This window comes from Chaetura pelagica, unplaced genomic scaffold (assembly GCF_000747805.2).
Source record: "Chaetura pelagica isolate M959 unplaced genomic scaffold, ChaPel_1.0 scaffold104, whole genome shotgun sequence".
Classification (NCBI taxonomy): domain Eukaryota; kingdom Metazoa; phylum Chordata; class Aves; order Apodiformes; family Apodidae; genus Chaetura; species Chaetura pelagica.
In genome coordinates, this window is record NW_009953786.1 from 5,127,236 (window position 1) to 5,148,894 (window position 21,659).

The 21,659-nt window shown below is 42.5% G+C and overlaps 1 protein-coding gene across 1 annotated transcript in view; it reads right to left on the minus strand.

Moving 5' to 3' along the window:
• SLC22A23 (solute carrier family 22, member 23) overlaps window positions 1–21,659 on the minus strand; it is a 112,416-nt gene that overhangs the window by 73,253 nt on the left and 17,504 nt on the right. Inside the window, exon 3 of the mRNA XM_010000913.1 lies at window positions 16,805–16,959. Within this exon, the coding sequence (XP_009999215.1) occupies window positions 16,805–16,874 (70 nt within the window). The 5' untranslated portion in view covers window positions 16,875–16,959. The remainder of the gene's footprint in view (window positions 1–16,804; window positions 16,960–21,659) is intronic.

Consider the following 21,659-nt stretch of genomic DNA (forward strand, 5'->3'; position numbering starts at 1 on the left):
CACAAAAATCAAGTCTCCTCCTATGTCACATGCAATGTATTAACGTTGCAAAAAGAATCCAAGTACTCAAGCATACCAGAAATAAAAGCCTGTGTCATGTCCTTGTAAATCTAACACTCAATCTCACACTATTTTTTACCATCACAAAAATAACTAAGTTTGCAAATTGTATCCACAAATTTTTCATTGTGTTTCTTCAACACACTATCTTTAGAATAAGGTACACAGAAAGATTAAATGTTCCCAAGCCCCACAAAAAGGATACAGAAGAAATGGAGAAAAAAACCCAAAACACAATTAAGCACTCAGGAATGTGTTTCCCTCTAGAGTGGAGGATTCCAGAGGTGACCATCAGATCTCTAGACATGAATTCTTATTCTTATCTTAATTAGCTAGCTTGAAATCTTTAGAAAAGCTTTAATTTTTAAGCTTTGGAACTTCAAGACTTTGAGATCCTTTTAAACATAAGATAAAAAATGCAGTCATTGTTTTACTACATTGCCTACAGGTATTATTTTAATAATTGTTTTAGATCCAGTATAAGGTCTAAATAAGTTACTAGCACTCAATTAGCCTTTTTGTAATAGTTATTGACTATTCGGTTATTTGCGTATTTTATTGTTAAGATACCCTCTTGTTCTATTATCCTAATAGTCTGTTTTGCTATGCTGATGTGATCTGATTTATGCCTTTATAGTTTAATCTTGAAGACCTTTTTACTATTGACAATAAATCTTGTTCTGTGTGTATACATCTTGGCTGCTCTCTTGCCCAACAAATGCAGAGCCACATCATTGCTCTATTTCAGATTGGTTATGTGAGATAGTACTGGTCAGGATGCATTTTGCCATCCCATCAGCAAAGTCCACCTTCATGCATTCTCATCTCCACTGACATTTATCTCTGACATTTGCATCTGTTTGCTCCCATATAGGGCATTTCAACAGATGAGCAGAAAACGGATGTTTAGTGTAGATATTGAATTAGATATTAGGAAGAAATTCTTCACCTGTGCAGGTGGTGAGACGCTGGAACAGGCTGCCTAAAGAAGTTGTGGATGCCCTATATCTGGAAGTGTTCAAGGCCAGGCTGGATGGGGCTCTGAGCAACCTGGTCTAGTGGGACATGTCCCTGCCCATGCAGGGGAGTTGGAACTAGATGATCTTTAAGGTCCCTTCCAACCCAAACCATTCTATGATTTGATGACAATCAGCTCTGCAAAGAAAAATGAGTTATTTGTTGGGTAGATTAAGCAGCTGGCTAGATTAAGAGGCTGAGAGAAACGTCAAATCCAGCAGAAAGCAATGGGCTGCTGAGAAGGATGCAAGTGAGCAGTACTGCTCCTCCTGGCAGCAGGAGCTGCTCAGAGATTCCCCCAGAATTCACCCTCAGGGGTTAATGTGCAGTTACAAGAGTGCAAACACAGTTCTCCTATACTGCGGTCACAGTAACAATATATCCCCAAATAACTAAACATTAGTATCTTCCTGGGACCACAGTTGCAGTGCAGTTTGCATACAGTAAAACTTTTCCTTAAAAGCCTGCAGGGAAACACGGGTACTCTGAGGATCTGGTATTGGACATGCAGGCAGCAGCTCTGCTCGACCCCAGACCCACACTGCACTGAGAGTACTTCTCAACATATACATACACTGGGGCAGGAGGAGAGGGTTTCAGAGGAGAACACGCTGCTGCCATCCCCTCCAGGTAAGGACAACAACACAGGATGGCTCTGCCAGCCACAGCCTATTCTGTACAACTCTTTGGTCAGTGGGAAAACAACTGATTTCTGAAGATACACCAGTTCGCAGAACAAACAGGCAATGAAAATGTTGACAGTTTGTACAATTAAGTTTCTCAAATGTATAATAATTTTACACTTAGCTTTTAAGTGCAGTTAAAACTAACGTGTTTTACACTGATCACCTGTCTTGAAATTGCCTCTTGGTTTACATCACGACAGCATTATTTCACACCAGTTAAACATTGTACAAGTATAACTGCAAAGCAGTATAAAAAAACTCTTAAGAGATAGTTTGGTTTGACACAACCTTGATAGAGTGACATCTAAAATTTAAGTCACTAAAATTCTATTACTTGAAATTAGAGTTGTGTATAACATTTTGCAGAAAAGTATTACCAACTCAGAATCATCAGGACAAATGTGCTTTCATAGAAATCTTACAAATCTTAGTGAATTCCCTTAATATAACAGGCATTGTAGTGCACCTTTCTCACAGATGTCTTTTCCAAGGAATAAGCACTATTCCCTTTCAGTGTTGAGGAAGTGGAACTTACTCTTTTCTGTACTATAATTTCTAGCAAAACAAACAGGAGATTCAGCTGAAGTCCAAACACACAAATCCAGAAACCTCCCTTTGTACTTTCCTTAGTTTCATATTCTAAAATGGAGAGAGAGGTGTGGCAGCCACTTAAGTGGCAATCAAAAATTAATTAAGCAAGCAAAAAGGAACACTGTGACAATGCCAAAGCCTTTGCAAACCCTCTGAGTAGATGCTCAAGGTCATACGAGCTAGTTAGACAGTTCAATGCAAAGTATCTTTCAGCATCTTTATACTAGACATCATCATCTCTGCCCCTCAATTCTAGTCTGAACCCCCTCTTTTTTTTTTTTTAATCCTAAAACAAAAAAATAAAATCTAGTCTCCTTAAAGGGCAAAATTTACTGAAGCAAAACGGAACAGATAGCAACAAAACAACCTTTTCGAAAAAAGTCTTTTCAGTAATGTAATCAGATTGACAGTCTGGTTGTAGCAGATAAGATTCTGTTCCTGAATGTTTAGGACTGCCAAGCCCATGATCAAAATATTTTAGTTTGAATCACAGATTATTTGTTGTCATCAGCAGACTGGAGGCTTTATTTTTCCACTAATTTAAATGTTGCTAAGAAAAGCCAGTTAGAAAAGTAGAAGCCTCATAACCAGACGTGATCATATTCAGTTCTCCAACTGAGTTTCAGAGTTTTAAATAAATCCAAAGCCAATTTCCTCACTCTGAGGGCTGAAGTAAATAAAGTTAAAGCAATACAGATCCCTATAAATTATTTTTAAGAACCCTTTTCTCTGCTGCCAGCTTATCCAATCTTTTCTTGAAAAAGTTAGTCAGTGCCTAGAAGTGGAAGGACTTCCATCTGCTACTACTTGAAACAAGGACAGCTATCCTGGGAGGAAACTTCAACCTGTCCAAGACCTCTAGACCTGTAAATCAAATCCACGTAAGATGTCCTGTCTCTGTCAAGATGCAATTTAACACTGCCTAATCTTTAAAAAGCCTGTAAAAAAGTTTTAAATCCCACATACAAGAACAACCCATACTGAATACAGACAAGCTTCATGATGACTTGCAACAGCTTGATTTGTTTTCACCACAAGAATGTCCTGACCTAAGGTTGCTGCAATAAGCTTGCAAGAATCGATTCATCTGCACTACCAGCAAGCCACAAGGGCTCTGTTTAAGAGCATCTGTAGCAGGGCACCATAGCAAGTCAAATTAGCATCATGGCTCTTGTGGTCCTTTCTCTCTTTTTGATTCTCCAGTCACCTGCTCCTGCTTTCCTCCTTTGTCTGCCCACACTCAAAAACCTGCAGTGAGCTTTTGCAGGGAAGGAGACAGGCAAAACCAGACTTAAAAACCAACCAAGCAATAAACTCAATAGTTTTTTGCTGATATACACACTTGAATCAGCCCACTGTGGGGTCAGCAGTAGGTGGGAGCACCAGTCAGTGAAGGTGGATCCAGAGCAGTTAGAGCTGCATCAGTTCAGGCTGTCTCCAGGCTGCTGCCAGGCCAAAAGCTTCAGCCAGTTCCTGCCCAGTCATTTTGAGATTTTATCTACTCCTAGCAATCAGGGCAGAGAGGAACTTTTTTTGTATATGCACATAAATAAAAGGCCCTCTCCTACTTGGACAAGCAGGTGGGTTATTTCTCTAAGAAGTCCATTTCTATGAGGTATTTCATCTCCACTGCATGGTTGTGAGCAGAGCTGCCTTGCAACCCAGCCACACCGAGGAAATAAGCATTTTCTAATTAGAAGCCATATCCAAAACTTTCCTGGCAGGAAAAGGCACTAGTATCTCTAGTGCAAGTTCCACCAGGCACTGAAAACTCCCAGGCAGGATCCAAGCAAAATCCAGCACTGAGACTGCAGTGGGACTCATATTCACACAAGCTAGCACGACATGCTGCCTGCTTTGTCTGGCCATGTTTTTGTTTCCAAAATAACTAGGATACCAAATCCTTAATTGCTGCTGTTATTCTTCCTCAGATATGAGCAGATTTCTTCTTTTAGAAAAATATCTGTCATGTACTCTTATATAAGCAGCAAAGAAGAGGTAGTAGCTTCATGCACATATTCTGTTTTCATTATTTTCCCTCTTAGGCTCATGCATTAGCTATTCTTGTTCACTGCTTTTCCCCACATTACTGACCCAGACCCTGTGAAGCACTGACCCTCAGCCAGACAACATTAAGGAAAAGCCAGGAAGGGAAGAAAGGCAGCTGCATGAATACGTATTTTGTTGAAACACAACACTCAGTCAAGAAGGGTGAAGTTTATCTCCTGAAAAAGTAAAATCTATCAAGTTTAAAGTTTACAAGATGCAGATTGAACTTTACACATTTTCTTCCAGACTTAGCAAAGAGACTAAAAAAAAAGTAAGCAAGGATGGGACCACACTTTAGGCTGATTCTCAACTCTAAACATGACATCTGAAAAGACTCATATCAGTAGAGTCAAGGTTCATATAATCAAAGCTTCTCCTGCCCAAATTCAAAGGACTCGAGTGCAGTAATTGGGTTTCTCTACTGTACAGACAAGAGAAGGAATTTTTTTGCAGTAGATGACTGACAGTTTTTTTTTCCCTAACTTTCAAAGCACAGTCATTTTAATGGATCTATAATTCAAAACTCTTTAATTAATTATCTTCAAGCTTCCTCGAAACACAAATTTGGTTTTGTGCCTTGAAAAACAAGTCCATCAAGTTCTAGGCAAAAATCCCCTTTTCAAAGTCAAAGCTATAAATGAAACAAAAAAAAGATTTTTATGAGGAACATTGGTTGCAATTCCACTACATAAACTACTTCTACCATTATACAATCTTTTAAAGTTGCTCAGTTTTCCTCCCTGCTTTCAATCCATTTTTGTTTGCAGTAATAAGAAAAAATCATTTCTTCCCTTATATTGCTTTTTGTCTCACCACATTATTGATTCTGCTTCCTGTATATGTTTTTTTGCTACCTTTCTTTCTTCTAACTTATCCTATAAAGCTGTAAAGTGAGTGCTCCAAGGGAGAACAGCTCTATACCCAGGAGACAGCAACACTGCCTACCACTACAGGACTGAAATTGGGGTGGAAGCAATACTGGAACTGGAGAAGTCCCTGAAAGAGGAGCTGAGTGGCACTTTGTTCCTTCTAGACAGCAGTTTCACATCAAGCAAAACACTCTAGAAAGGAATTTATTTATTTTAGGCAACAGTCCCAGGTCCATGCACTTGAATATCTATTTAACTGAACACTACATGGAGACAATGCGCTCCTTGCTTCTCCAGGGAATTAGTCTCAAGTGTTTGGATAACAGATGGTACATAAAGTAACCTACTTATGCCCTAGTACTGGGGCACGCAGGTCTTCCAAGCCTGCATTTTGAGCAGATTTATTTATTACAGCACACAGAGCTCCAGCAGAGCTTGCCCTCTTCCACTGTGCCACGCCACTTCCTCATGTCCCCAGCTGGCCACAGCATGAGCAGATACTGTGCTCCACTGCTGCTTCTGCCAGAGATGACTCTCCTCAGAGAATAAACAGCAGCAGAACGAAATGCATGTCCTTAGCCTAATATATTGAATATGTGAGGTAAGCCACTGGTAGAGATGTATTTGTGCTTAAATGCCTGACTTTACTGGAGAGGACTGAGGCATCAATGTACGAGCTAATACCTTGTTCTACAAGAAGGTGATCTCTGCCACAGGAATAGCACAGAAAGATGGAAGGAGAAGCCAAAAGAATGGTTACACTGCCCTGAATTTCTGCAAACACAAGCTGGTTAGAAAGAGATGCTGAGGCATTCAGGAGTTAGGGAAACTGTGTGGATCCTTAACTTCTGATGAAAATACTGGACCACACTCCCTCTCACAGTTCAGTAGAGACACTGTTCCTCAAGGGACAGCTATATCTCCAATCCACAGAGCCTTCTTCAAATCCTCCTTTCCTCTAAGATCTTACCTGTTTTATTTCCAAGCCAAAATTCAAGATTAACTACAGTGGAAAGACTCCTTACTAAATGTGTGGGTGACTAAAGCAGACATACAGCTCATATAAGCAAAACTGAAGTAGTGCTTGCAGAGATTTGCACATCATTCATTAGACTTCAATAAACTGTTTTCTTCTCTCACGATTCATACCATAACCAGCACTGAAAGAATGTGAGCAAACAAGTTTTCAAGATACTATCAAGCACTTGTGTCTCAACAAATCTCCAAAAACTGCATAAGTGTATGTACAATTCATTTAAGAAAGGACCAGTTGTTCTTAAAGACAAAAACATAGCCCATACTTGTAGGTCTATCAGCAATAGCAGCACATGACAAACAAATTCATCCTCATTGCAACATAGAGCAGTTTTCTTTAAAGAAAAAATAGTGATATGAGTACTGGGCACAGCATGTAAGATTGATTTCTGCAGAATGGCAACAAACACAAAGAATTTTAAAAGTGAACATATTGTACCTGACTAAATAATATGCATTTACGGAAATACTACAACGAACGCTGCCTGCAAATGTCATGGTTTGAGTGAAATTTAATTAACTTGAACTAGTAAAAACCCCATGAGGTTATGTTATTTGTAAGCAAAAAAATAGCATTCATGTCTGCGTGACTGGGGATGGAAATTTGGATAGCCTTGTTAAATTACAGTTCCTCTTGGAAGGTACATAAATATTTATGTGAATTTGTGTGCTGACATTTGTTGTTACACTTGAATATTCAAGTCACTATAGATAACTCCTAAATTCACCTTCCTCACACACATGGTTTTTCCTCTATGCACATCCTGTTGCCACGATAATTCGGCTTGCATTTTCCTGATGATCTAACCTGCAGGGACAGGCAGGAAAGGGAAGTAAATTGTTATTCATTCGTAAGTGATTTATGAACTATGTGTGCTTCCTTTTGCAGCAGAAAGTTAACACATGCACACAAGAGAGATGTCCATAAGCCCGTGCCTCACTGGAAGCAGCAGCTGGGGAAAAAAAAAAGAAATCCAACCCTGTATGCTGACTACCTCAAAGGCAGCTTGCTGCTGCCCATCTCATTTCCAACACTAGCTCTACCAGTTTTCAAATTCTGCCAAGCTGAGGAACAGGATAGCTAAAACTCAGTAAGCCAACAGACTTAGCAGAACAGGCTTTATATGTATAACTTCTCTCTGACAGTCTCTGCAACACATTCAGTTTACAGTTAGGAAAAAACGGATATTAAAAATCACAACTGACAGAGCTTTCACATCCCTGCCTACAAACCACTTGCATACATTAGGGAAAAACCCCACAACATACCTCTCAGACCATGAAAAAACAGGATTAACCATAAACCTGCAACAATATCAGACACACACCGGTGATAGAATATTGCTGCACTAGCAAGCCCTTGTAGCTACAAAGTATGGAACTGTTTCCCAGCCAAAATAAGCAGAGCAATTGGAGCTCAGGCAGGGGCAGGTCATAGCAGGGAGGCTCTGCACTTCAGCTTTGCTGGTGAGAAGGAGCAGAGCTGGCAGCAGCACTGGAGCACACTTCTCCTGCCGGGAAGGACTCCCTGGAAGCACCGCAGAGACCCACTCCCAGGAGGGAGGCAAACCAGGGTGCTGCTCTGCTGCACCGCAGCTGAAGGGCTCCTGGAGATACAGACCACCCACGTCCCCACGGCAGCATCAGTCACTTTGGAGAGGGCCTGCACGGATGCATGCACACGAGTCAGTGATTTATGAACTATGTGTGCTTCCTTTTGTGCAGCAGAATTTAAACATGCACACAAAAGAGATGTCCCTAAACCCCTGCCCCACTGGGAACAGCAGCTGGGGGAAAAAAAAAAGAAATCCAACCCTGTATGCTGACTACCTCAAAGGCAGCTTGCTGCTGCCCATCTCATTTCCAACACTAGCTCTACCAGTTTTCAAATTCTGCCAAGCTGAGGAACAGGATAGCTAAAACTCAGTAAGCCAACAGACTTAGCAGAACAGGCTTTATATGTATAACTTCTCTCTGACAGTCTCTGCAACACATTCAGTTTACAGTTAGGAAAAAACGGATATTAAAAATCACAACTGACAGAGCTTTCACATCCCTGCCTACAAACCACTTGCATACATTAGGGAAAAACCCCACAACATACCTCTCAGACCATGAAAAAACAGGATTAACCATAAACCTGCAACAATATCAGACACACACCGGTGATAGAATATTGCTGCACTAGCAAGCCCTTGTAGCTACAAAGTATGGAACTGTTTCCCAGCCAAAATAAGCAGAGCAATTGGAGCTCAGGCAGGGGCAGGTCATAGCAGGGAGGCTCTGCACTTCAGCTTTGCTGGTGAGAAGGAGCAGAGCTGGCAGCAGCACTGGAGCACACTTCTCCTGCCGGGAAGGACTCCCCAGAAGCACCGCAGAGACCCACTCCCAGGAGGGAGGCAAACCAGGGTGCTGCTCTGCTGCACCGCAGCTGAAGGGCTCCTGGAGATACAGACCACCCACGTCCCCACGGCAGCATCAGTCACTTTGGAGAGGGCCTGCATGGATGCATGCACACGAGTCATGCAAAGCTTTTGCTACCAGCAAACCTCCACCACGCTGAACACCAGCTTGGGTCTCCGTTGCAAGGAAAAGCCATTAGCAGCTTCCTTAAAACAAGGAGAGGGGAAAAGAAAAAAAACAGAGGGAACAAACACTTTTGTAACTGATGCTTACAGTAAGGCTCTAACATCACTTTGGCTGAGCCAAAGAGCACCAGGTGAAAGGCAACCTTCTGGGTTTAACTATACACCTGCCCATCTTAAACACCTCCTTGTAGTTTGAAGCCACGGGTGTATGAGGAGCCAAGACAATGCAAAGGAATTTGGAAGGGCAGAAGAGCTGCCCCCATTTCCTTTCTGTGGCAGTGACCTCAAGAGTTAGAGCTACAAGTATTTGCATGAGGAAAGGTAACATTTCACATACTGAGCATACAGGAACTGCCAGAGCTGGCCTGGAATAATTAAAAGACACTTTAAGTAGCAAGTGCAAGCTGTGTTTTGAGCTGGAGAAATTGCAAGTGTACTCTAATCTCTTCTAACGGTCATTATCACAAGTGTAACAATCACAATGCTGCACCTTAGCTGCATTCTGAATTGACCAGTCACAAAAAAAAATAAATTATCTGGAGTAAAATTAATTCGTTAGGCTTTTTGGTCACATTGACAGCACACTATTTTCAGCAAATGACATGGAAAAACTGACTAAAACTAGATCCTGTTGCAATTCCTGCATTAACAAAACATCATTTAACCCCAGCAAAGAGCTTTAGAAATATCCTCCTCTTTCTCTCCTTTGGCATTCATTTCAAACAGACTGCCTCAAAAGGTACAGTCTTTCTAGGATTTTGGACAATATTTTAATACTTTGAGGACATCTCAACTCTAGAACAGTTTTTAGGGGTTAAAATCAGGATGACAGCCCATGCCCTAATTGCAGACACCATGTGAGTGGAAGAGCTTATACCCACTCTGACTGTCAGAAAAGTGAAGGACATTCAGTGGAAGTACTGAGGAGAAAGAGGTCAACAGATTATACGAGGAGTCATCATTCGATTGTACCAAAGGAAGCAACATAAAGCAAGGAAGATTTATACTTACAAGGAAAGTACTGTAATTCCAATAACCTTTTCCACTCTTTCATAAATTGAGCCCCCAGGCATTTGATAAAAGGCATGCACAGTCCTATTTTTGAGCGGTTGGAGTGATCCTACTTCATAATATTTTTTTTAACAGTTCTTGCACAAAACTAGTAAAAATACAGAGGTGCTGTTTCCAGAAACTCGCATCTCATCTCAACGTTAGGGCAGCCTGTGGCTGCTCTTTAAACAAAGATTTATCATTTAACAATTAACGTTCACTTTAGGGTTACCCAGTAAGATTGCCCTTCTGTCGATCCTTCTGTGATCACTCCTACTAAGTCTGCAGCAAGTGACTCACAGCAAGGGAAGGCTGGTTACAGAAGGCAGGTAGCTTAACAACCTTGATCTTATCACAGACCTGTCAGCAGAGAGAACTGCATGTTACTGCAGACCTAAAGCACATGTCAATGCACTGGAAAGCATTCAGATGTTTTCCACATTGTCCGATTTGGGAACGTGTTGCTGAGTTATTTATTGAGCTGGTTCAGATTACACACAACAGCTTCAGAGCCTGCAGTTCCCAGTGTTTCACCTGCTTTGCCTGGCTGAGGCCATGGCTGCTACTGAAGAGCCAGGAGAGGAAAATGGAGAATAAATTATATTGTTTAGACCATGTAAACCTCAAGGGAGATGGGTATTACAACCTTGGGAAGCTTTAGGATTTGAGCCTATACACTTCTGGAAGGAAAGGGAAGAGGGAGAAAAGAGAAATATTGACAGCTGACTGGAAGCAAAATTATTTTACAAATCTGGCATTACTATAGGCCAACATCCAGAGACTTCCATCCTCCATTTTGGCATTTGTTCATTCTTAAGCCTGGAGCAAGCTTTCTAGCCCACCACTCTAGCTTTCCACATAACATGTAACAGAAAAATAAAACCATTAAGAACCCACATTTATCCACTCTCTGATTGATGCCTGTACATTTTACAGGAGTAGCAGGTTAGACTGACCTAGCTATAAATAAGAAAGATACATCACAGCTGGACATCTTAACCAGTCTGGAAGCCTTTGTCAAGCTTCTCCAGGCTTTTGAAACACAACCTATGATTTTCAACAGTGTTTCTACCTCTTTCCTCCTAGCAGCCTAAGAGAGAATAACGTGCCTACTCATCCTGTTACTACACATCAGAGGGGCACACCTGCTTCCTCGCTCCAACCTGAGATGATGATGTTTCCCTTTCAGCAAAGCTATTTCCAGAGCCTATTTACCAGTTCATTCAAGTCTAGACTTTCTAATTTCGCAGCACAATCTGTAGCTCAGTCACCCATGAAACTGCTGAACAGCCTACAATTGTGTGCAAATCCACACCATGGCTTGTGCTGTCTGAGCTCAGGTGTAGACATTAGTGATGGCAGATGATGCTTTCATGGGAGGCTTGTTAAGCCTGCCAGGAGCATTTGCTGGAAAAAGATTCTCTTCCTCCATCCCCCTGCCCCCATACCCCTTAAGTAGTTGAATTAATATCATCCTAGCTTTGACTCCAGAAAGTGACAAAAGCAAGGACATGGGGGAGGAGACAGGCACAGCACAGGAAGGGATCAGCTGGAAGGGATTTATTTCTGTACCCATTTAACTGGCCCTGTACAGTATGGGGCCATGCTAGTGCTCTCTTCCCCAGGCTCAGGCAGTGCAAGACATGTGATGCCCACCAGAAGATCACCCAAAGGAAAAAGACAAGACCAGTGGGTGCATCCCACTGACAAGAGCACACACAGTCTTTTTGAGGAGGAAGGTGGAAGGGTAGTTTCCCCTGGAGAGATCTCAGGCAGATGCTGGTGCCAGCATGACTTGGGCAGCAGCATGTGAGGGAAGAGGGGGAGAACAGGGAGGGGGAACTCCTGCCTTCAACCATGAGACCTCTTGCATCAGCTCATGTCAGCTGGTGAAAGCAAGTCCTGAGGAAGGGACCCGTGCTGAGTCAGCTGCAGCATCTGGCCTTCTGCAAAGCACACAGAAAAAGGCTGCTCTGGGGTCATGGCTGAGGCAATGTCCCAGAGAGACAAAAGTGACCCAGAAGCAACATCCTCTCCACCCTCCAGATAATCACACTTGCTTTCTCCGACGACTTCCACATTTGATGAGTGTACTGTGCCCCATGTGAGTTGCAAGCAGCAAGCAGAGCTTTTTGCAGTAGGAACAACACACCTTGACAGCTGTATGAGCCCACAGACACCAGCTAAGGCATTGTTCAGGCACACATGCCCTTGCCCAGGGCTCCCACACTTCTTTCCCTCACTCTTGCCCAAAGCAAACTCCTCACAAAACTGGCCTTGGTGCTTTCCACACTAATCAGTAAACTCAAACTTCCTCAGCTTTTCCCCTACTTCCTCTTAAACAACCAGTCCTCCTCCAGCCCCCCTATCTACACTCTTTTCTACATCTATATTCTACAGGCCAAAGGTTCCCTTCCAACCGTTGCAGCCAGAGAGCTCCGTGGCACCTCCACCGTTTCTCCTTCTGGGAGGTTTTGCCTTCACTCCCAGCACTCTGCTCCAACAAGGGGCAGCCCATTTCTGCAGAAAGCTGCTCAGCAAACACAGCAGGGGACCTAACCATCATATCACAGCAAACAGCTCCAGCTCTGGGCATCAGATAACTGCCAAGTGTGGTTTAGTGGGAGCCACTGGGCCCTCATGGGGAGAGCTTCCTGAGGACCTTGCTGGTGCCTCGCCACATAAGACACTTGCCAGCTGCTCAGGAGCAAAAGAACCCATTGAAGGTTGGATATCGGGCTGGAAACCACTTCGGGAAAAAGTAGAGGTCCCCCTGACCCTCACATCAGCATGAAACAAAAGCCTTTCAAAGCTGCATGTGTTTGTTCAGTGGAAGAGGATTAACTGCCTTCCATTGTCCTAGATGACGCAATGACCCGCAGCAAGCAGGAGAAAAAGCCTCAGGTTCACTTCTCCTCTGCAACAAGAACTACCACCTGTGCCAAGCACGTCTCTTCCTGCAGGTTCACTAGAAATTTCATCTGAAACATCTTTTCCAACAAAACTACAGCAGCTGCAGGAAAACTTTTCAGTTTAACAAACAAACATCCCAAACTGGTTTCTTTAGGTAAGACCATAGTAACTCCAGGCAAGAGGCTGCACTTGGAGGCCACAAGAAGCAAGCTCAATACAACAGTGAGGAAAGCCCACAGAGGAGCACAGGCAGCTCAGGTTCCGTGTTGTCCACAGCCTCGAAGGTGAGGCTTGTCCCTGGGCTGCACCTTTTGACAGATGGGTAGCAAAACAGAGTGAGGCTGTTAAGGGGAGTGTGGTTTGAATGGTGAGGGCAGGTCAACCTTGGTAACTGTTTTAAAGACAGTACTTCAGTGCTCTTCCCACTCCCAAAGCATCCAGGACTGATGTACAATTTCCCTTAGGTAGGACGTAAATCCAAGCACAACTAGCAAGCTCAACACTGTAAAAGGATCCCTGTGGCAGGCTAATTACCTTTGCAGGCTCTGCAAGCCTATATAGTTTGCTTTTGCACAGCAGCTTGGAAAACTTCAGCTAATGACTGTGTCATTAGATCAAACTTTCCACTTTCTATTGTTCCACTCACGGCAGCCTGCTGGGAATTCAGGAGCAACAGACCTCCAGGGGAAATCAAGGCCATTAAGATAAAGGGAAGAGGGGCTGTGAAACAAAAGATGACTTCACAAAGGAGTGCAATGGCATGCTACCTATACAGCAGAAAGAGAAAGGGTAAATCTAAATTGAGAGGAAGCCTAACAGATTATGAGCATTAAAATCAAAGCCAACAACAAAAAATCCTGCTCCTCCCATTCTCTTAGGATTTTAGGGATGAAACCTCTCTCACAACTCTACACCAAGGTAACAACTTTTTTATTTATTTAAATGAAAACATTTAATACAGAAAAATCTAGTACTCTCACCTCCCCAGTCAGGTGGTCACAAGATTTACCAAGGGTGAAGGTGCTGCATCTTTCACATTTTCTCACTTCCATGGAAGTGCACTGGTGTTCAGGCTGCAGCTAATTTCACACAGAACTCTCCTAGCACCTACTAGCTCTAGTCATGCATTGTCTATCCAGAGAGCTGCCATTTGCAATAGACACTGACATGTAGCTGTTATAGAAAACACTTGAATTATAGAGGGGGGAAAAAAATACCAGACTGAAACCCTTGCTCTTGATCAAGCAGAGCATGAACTAACCAGCATCTCCCATTTGCTGAATGAACGCTTTGTCTGGCAAGTTATTGTCTGATCTAAGGTGACATATGCCCTCTCTCGCTCTGATCTCAGAAGGTCCATAACTAAACTTTTATTTAGATGGCATTTCCCCACGAAAATCTTCAGTTGCCATCACAGAATCATTCTGGTTGAAAAAGACATTTAAGATCATTGAGTCCAACCATTAACCATACTCTACCAAGTCCACTACTAAGCCATAGCCCCAAGAACCACATCTAGATGACTTTTAAACACTTCCAGAGATGGTGACTCAACCACCTCCCTGGGCAGCCTGTTCCAATGTCTGACAACCCTTTCAGTGAAAAAGTTCCTCCTAATGTCTAGCCTAAACCTCCCCTGGAGCAGCTTGAGGCCATTTCCTCTTGTTCTGTCACCAGTTACTTGTGAGAAGAGACCAGCGCCTACCTCTTTTCAGGTGTAGAGGGCAATGAGCTCTCCCTTCATCCTCCTTTTCTTCAGACTAAATAGCCCCAGTTCCCTCAGTTGCTCCTCATAAGACTTGTTCTCAAGACAGAGCATCGTTGCCCTTCTTAGGACATGCTCCAGCACCCTGATGTCCTTCATGCTCCAAAGCACCACATTTGTATGTTGTCTTAAACACCTCCAGGGATGGAGACTCAACCACCTTGCCCAGCAGCCTATTCCAGTGTTGAATTATCCTTTCAGTGAAGAAAATTTTCCTAATATCCAATCTAAACCACCCCTGGCATAACTTGAGCTCATTTCTTCTTGTTCTGTCTCATGTTAATTGGGATAAGAGACCAACTCCCATCTTGCTACAGCCTCCTTTCAGGTACTTGTAAAGGCAAGAAGGTCTCCTCCTTACAGAGGTAATTACTGTGTCTTTCCATCCCCCAAAAACCCACTAGTAAAAGTCAAATGAAAAACAGAATTTTGGGACTTGTTCTGGAGAAGTAATAGATAGAGAAATGTGCTGTAATACATATTTTAAAACTTGACATAAACTAGACATTGTGAGTAATTACCTCAAAGAGTGGCTAAAGAATCAGACACATACAACCTCCCTACATGTAACACAACAAAACTTTACACTTGGGAAATAAAAAGCAATTAAGGTCAACACAAATTCTCACTTTGAGGTTGCTGGATCCTGTTAGGGTTTTTAGTCTGTAAAGCACTTCATGGAATCACAGACTGAATGAGGTTGGCAGGAACCTCTGGAGGTCACCTCATCCAACCCTCTGCTCAAGCAAGGCCACCCAGAGTGGATTGCCCAGGACAATGCCCAGATGAGTTCTCAGTACCTCGAAGGATGGAGACTCGACAACCTCTCTGGGCAAACTCTAACAGTGCTTGGTGACCCTCACAGTGAAAAAGCATTTCCTGATGTTCAGGTTGGCATTGCTGTAGGGAGGGAGGCTGAGACTGCTCATGGTGACAGAGGATGGTTGCTGTGGTTGTTTCTCCTGTCTTTGAAAGCCACAGATGGGACGTGGGCATGACAACATGATGCTGCTGTTGTGTCTTACCTCCACACTTGGAGGGAGAGCTACCAATGCTCTACAGAGCCAGTAAGAGAGGTCTCGCCTCTACCCCACCCGGGTTTTTCCAGGAGCTTCCCACAACCATGGGCAAAGGAGCTCCACAACCCTTTCCTTGGGTAGCTCTGGGCTGTGCACGAGTCCTGAGGATCTCTGGGCTATGTCACAGCAGGCACAATGTTGGCAGTGCTCCGTATCATGGACAGCCAGCCAGAAGCTGTTCACAGCCATGGGCAAAGGGGTTACCACAACATGCACCACCTTGTTACCATGTCATGCTCCCACAGGCAGCTGGAAGGGACACGCAGCTGTGGACAACAGGACCTACATGACACCCACATTATCCACAGCCCATCATTGTGCTATAGAGAGCCAAAAGATGCCTAGAGCTGAGGACAGAAGTCAGCTGCTCCATCCACAGACTATTAGAAGACCTAACTGGAAATATCTACAGAGCTCTATAAAGTTCTGATGATGTCAGTTAAAACATTATTAAGGTTAACTAAGAAAAACTCAAGACAGATGGAGTTCTTTTACACAACTAATTCCCATTGCAATACGTATGACCATTTTTTTTGGGTGCATGACTGTTCTGCTGCATCAGTAATTATTTGGACAAGAACGAATAAATACACATAAACACCTAGTCAAAAATAACAACAATAACAAAGATAAAAGGACTTCAGGCTCTTCTCACGTGTTTTTGCTGTACTTTACAATCCTGAGGCAGGGACATGGGATCTCCTGCTGTAAGTGACAGAGGAATTTCTGAAGTGCCAGAATACATATCCCTAGAGACAGCAAAAGTGGGGAATGTCTTACTGAGCTCAATACTGCAAGGTGAAATCCATTTCTACTACACAATGGCCATGCCACAGATAACTTCTAGGTTTAAGTAACAACAAACCAACCCAAAATGCCTTATAGTTCTTAAAATGACCTCTCAAACAGCTTTACATGCTGTTCTGTAGAAACCTAAAGAAGTAGCTGCAAAACCTCTACTTTCTTACCAAAACTCAGGCTAAAGCTTTTTAAGTCTGTACAATTCTGATTCGATCTGTTTGGATGAAAATGGGCAGCCAAAGAACAGGAAACCCCATACTCAATAAAGACACATTTGAAGGGGTGATTAAGGCATACTCACGCAGTGCGTACAGGGAGAGGACTATTCCAGCCAGGCAAAACCCCTCAAAAAACCTGAGTGTGCTGAACATGGTCACATTCACTGAGAGTGCCACAGTCAGTCCAAATATCAAAATGAATATGACAGAGAAGAGCAGTATGGGCCGTCGACCAACCCTAAAAATAAGGGAGTAGGGAGAAACAGTGTTAAAAGCCAGAATGGACATAATGCTAAATGGAGATAACAACCAGCAAAGAGGAGAACAAGTAATGCATTCTGTACCATCCATTTTTTATGCTTGTTTCATTCTTCTCATTTTTTTTTCCCTGCTTACTAAAACTCCATCAGCTTTGCATAGACAAGTTGACTTCTGAAGAGATTAAGCGTACCACCATTGTACCACCATTTGATTTAAACATCATTTTCAAAACACCAAAGGTGAACAAGAAAATATGTAGGAACTACAGCAAGACCATACATCAATATATTGGAGAAGAAAAACAACTTATCAGAGCTTTCTGCAGTAGCACAGTAGACCATATGGTATTGTGTGTTAGATGTACACCATGGTATATTACTATTTCTCCATAGTACACTGCCACAGCCCAACTGGAAGGCAAGGAATAAACCACTCCAAAAATGATTACTGGCAGTGTAGGTGTGAGGGTTTGCAGTCCCCCTTTGCAGCTGCCACCTGTAGTTGCACCTGTTGGTGCAGCACCGATGAGGAGGAAGAGCTGCTGCAGCATGTGGGGGCACTTGCTGCAGCTTGGCCCTTTTATGTCAAAGGAATAGGAGACTTTACATCTCTTACTCATGTGCTTAGTGTTTGTCATTCCTCTTTTCCCCTCACCTTCCTGTGTAAGGAGAATAATATGAAGCATGAGAGTACATGGCTATTTTTAAGCAAGAATTGGATAATTGTGTGGAGATTTCAAAATTTTTTCAACTTGTCAACTCCCACAAGTTTTCCAGGGGAACTGAGGATCCCTTTTAGTCAGCTCCATATGCCACTTCCACAAAGAATACATGAACTTGCTTTTCGTAGGCAGCTTTCACAGATCCATTCAAAGTAGTCTGTCAGCTGCAAGCCAGCCATCAGGTGGAATGTCAGCACAATAAAAAGCATTTAAATCTCACAACTTAGTCCATTTCCAGATAATGAAGTGTTTCCATTAAATTATTTCAGCAGATGGTTACCAGCAGCTAGAATGCATACTGCATATATGCATGCACAATTAAAAGTTTGCATTTAGCTTTACATAAAATGGAGTAAGATCAATAACTCAAGGTAAAGGGTTGAAATGGAGACATGGTTATAATTTTTTACATTTTTGGGACTAGAAGACTGATACAATATGTGTAACACTATTTGTGCTTTTTTAAAGTCACAACTAAGAAGGCAAGGTCATGGCTCCTCAGATGAGGACAGGCTCACTGTTTTTTCAGCTGTAGCATCACCTGTGGGGCACCTGGAAGATCTAACTTGTTGGCATTAAGCATTCCATGTTTTTAAAACAGGAAGTACCAACATGCAAACTGAGGACAGCCCAGTCAAAGTAGGCTGCTCTTAGTCACTGTCCAAACCCAGGCCACCAGAAGATGAGCTGCTGTTGAGCTCAGGGTGGGGACACAACATCACTGCCTCGTGATACACAGCACACTGGGAACGTGATGGCAGCGGGGCAGCTACTGCTGCATGTGCTTCAGAGTTTATATTTGTGGAACACAAAGCACTTGGGCAGGGAGGGGAAATATCTCATACAAAGCCTTGAATTCAGAAAAAAACCCCATGAACTCTATGTTATCAGCGATCTGCGCAGACTTTCGCAGCCCTGTTTTCGTAACCACCAAGCTGTAATTCATATTAATCAGTATTTGTGGAAGTGTTTCGCAGATGAAAGGCATTATGGATACACTTAGAATTAGGAACTTAATTCTTATCACAAGCCTGACCTGATATTCCCTGATGTTGATTAAAAAAGACCTCATGCTTGGTGTGTATCGGTTCACTTTTTTCCCTTCTCCCAGTCTCCTCACTTGAGGTTATCAGTCATTAGGATATAGAATTTCTTTCAATATTTTGCAAGTTATGCAAATGAATGATTGCTGCTAATGAAGAATCAGGAATCAAAAATCAAAACTCCAGAGAAGTTATCAGCCATATATTTGGTGATCCAGCAGTGTTTTGACAGGATGGTGTCTGAAGAGTAAAAACAAAGCCTTTTATGTCTATACTGAGTTATCTGACTACCTGTACATAGAAACACTTGTGATAAATTAAACAATATACAATCTCCCTGGCAAAAGAGCCGCAGGATGCTATCTGCTGCCACCCAAACTATTCTAGAGAGAGATTTCTGTGCCACAAAAGTCTCAGTCTACACTGCATACTATTACATTAATCAAATGCTAAATGCTGCCTTCACAGGTACAGAACTAGGGGTACAAGCAACCCAGGGCTTTTGGAGAATCTGCAATCTGCATAATGTGATATGTAGATACATCAACAAGACTAAGATACTCAGAGTTGCACCATGGGGGAAAGGGGATGGATCTGAGGACAAGACCTGATCTTCCCTGTTCCCACGGATGCACCTTTCCACCCTGAGAAGACTACGATTTGTTCTTGCTGCCATTCAAATTGCTCTTCCCATGCAGTTCTGTGCAGATTTTTCAACCTGAACAGCCACAAAGGCTCCATAAAGCACCAGAGCAGGTGCAAAGCCGGGGCAGTACCAGGCAACGAGAGGCAGAGACCTACTGTTTTGATGCTACATGAACACCAAGCCTGCCTCCTCCGGAAGGAAGCTTTCCACAGAGACCTCAGCAACCTCTGCTCAAGCTGGCAAAACTGCCAGGAATGCTCTGCCTTTTGAACAATTAACTTATTCAGGCTTTGGACACAGCTGGTTTTCACACAGCTAAACATGTTATCAGACCTTCTTCTGATAGCTTTTCCAAGCATACAGCTACCCAAGCACACACACCTACTGTACATTGAACACAGAGCACTCTCTTTACTTAGCAAGTGACCTTAATACACTCTACACCTTTGCTACATACAGCTTTAAAAGCTTTATTTCAAAAAGTAAAAGCAAAGACTCAAACCCTAATGCTACAAAAACCCAAAGCATCTTGTAATTATCTAAACTGGACAGTGGTTTATAAGTTAAATGAAAACAGATTTTTAAAGTCTGTAATGCTTATGTACAGTACACTTTTTAATCTTCCTTGCTCTCGCTTGGTACTGACATCCTTTTTTTTTGTTATTTTTCTCTTTTTACAGATACAATCCCCTTTATATCTGTCTCTCCACACAAGACCTGCCTTAGCTATTAAATCACAACTTGAGTTTCCACTAAGTAAATCTCACTTAAGCCTTCTTTTGCCAACCCCAAATGCTACTGCTAAGTGATAATAAGAGTACCCAGTGCAGGACTCCCGCTGGGTCAGTCACATCAGATGGCAAGGATGGGTACTGAAGAGGAGCACAAGGACTGGGTTTGGTGGCAGCAAACCTTGCCCTTTCATGGGTGACCAGAAATTCACTCACTCACCCCACCAGCAACCAAATTACTCTTTTTCTCCTGTACACCACAGCTGGAAATCAGATTCTTCTTAAGCTCCCTTAACCACACCAAATTAATAATAATAAAAAAAACCCAAGAAATCAAACCTAATTTCTATATCAGGGTAATTTTATGCTGCATTAGCTCAATGAAGCAGCTTGCAGAGGGGTCCAAAAAGTGCAAATGGCAGGACAAAGTACACACTGGGAACAGAAATGGATGGAAGAGCCGGATTCTCCTTCTTTCAGTGGCAGAGCACTATTAAATCTGCTTACTGCATTTCTCTCTTGAAGCCAGCTGCTCTTAAGCAACAAGTTGTTCACTTAGTTGTCACTTACTTGTCAATTTTAGCAGCATTTCCCTAACTTGGGAATAAGTCCACTTTCTCCACGCTGATTCCTTTTTAGGAAAACCAAGCAAGGTCCCTCATTCATTTCCCCACTATACTTTCTATGTCTTCTTAGAACCCTTGTTTTCCTTTGGTATTTTAATCAAATTCAAATGCATTTCATCATGCATGTTCACTACTTCACTGAAAAGTCATGATTCCTCACTTGCCTAAACAATTTTAGCAAGTATTCAATAACTAAGATGCAATTTTGCTACAAACATTTGAGCCAAGTTACTGCACATCTGCAGGGGGCCTTTTCTCTCCCAACTGACTGGTGAGCTGCTCAGACTTTTTAAGATTTCCCTAACAGGCAACTCTTTTTATTCCTTCTTTCCTGCTGTAATGAATGGCAAAAGAGTTAACTTGAGACAATCTGGAGCACCAACATTGGCAACTGTGCTGGAAGCCACTGAAATGACAGGGACAGCATTGCAGGGCTATTGTTTCAGATGCTTCAAGTTTAAAATCACTTGAGTCATGTTTTTAATTTTTTCACCCCTTTTTTGCACTACCAAACCCTTTCTTTAAATAAAAGCTGAACCCACTGAATAACTGGGGTATCCAATAGTGTTTTCACTACTGCAGTTTAAGGAATTGCACTCTATGCGTTTAAATTTAATACCCCAATATTAACAACACACAAGTCAGCGATTCCTTCCATTGAAATGTTTGCTTAACAAGAGCTTTAAAAATAGAACAATGGAAAGGTTTGCAAAAAACAACCTTCTACCCTCTGAAAAATACAGCATAAGCACAAGGCTGACATTACACTAGGCTTGTACTCAGCCCAATCAATGCTGCTTCCAATTTCTTTCAGCCTTACCTCTTGGTAAAAAAACCAAACAACCGAACAAAAAAACCAAACTCCAAAGGCTTCACTGACATTATTAGAAAATACTTCATTCTCTTCTAG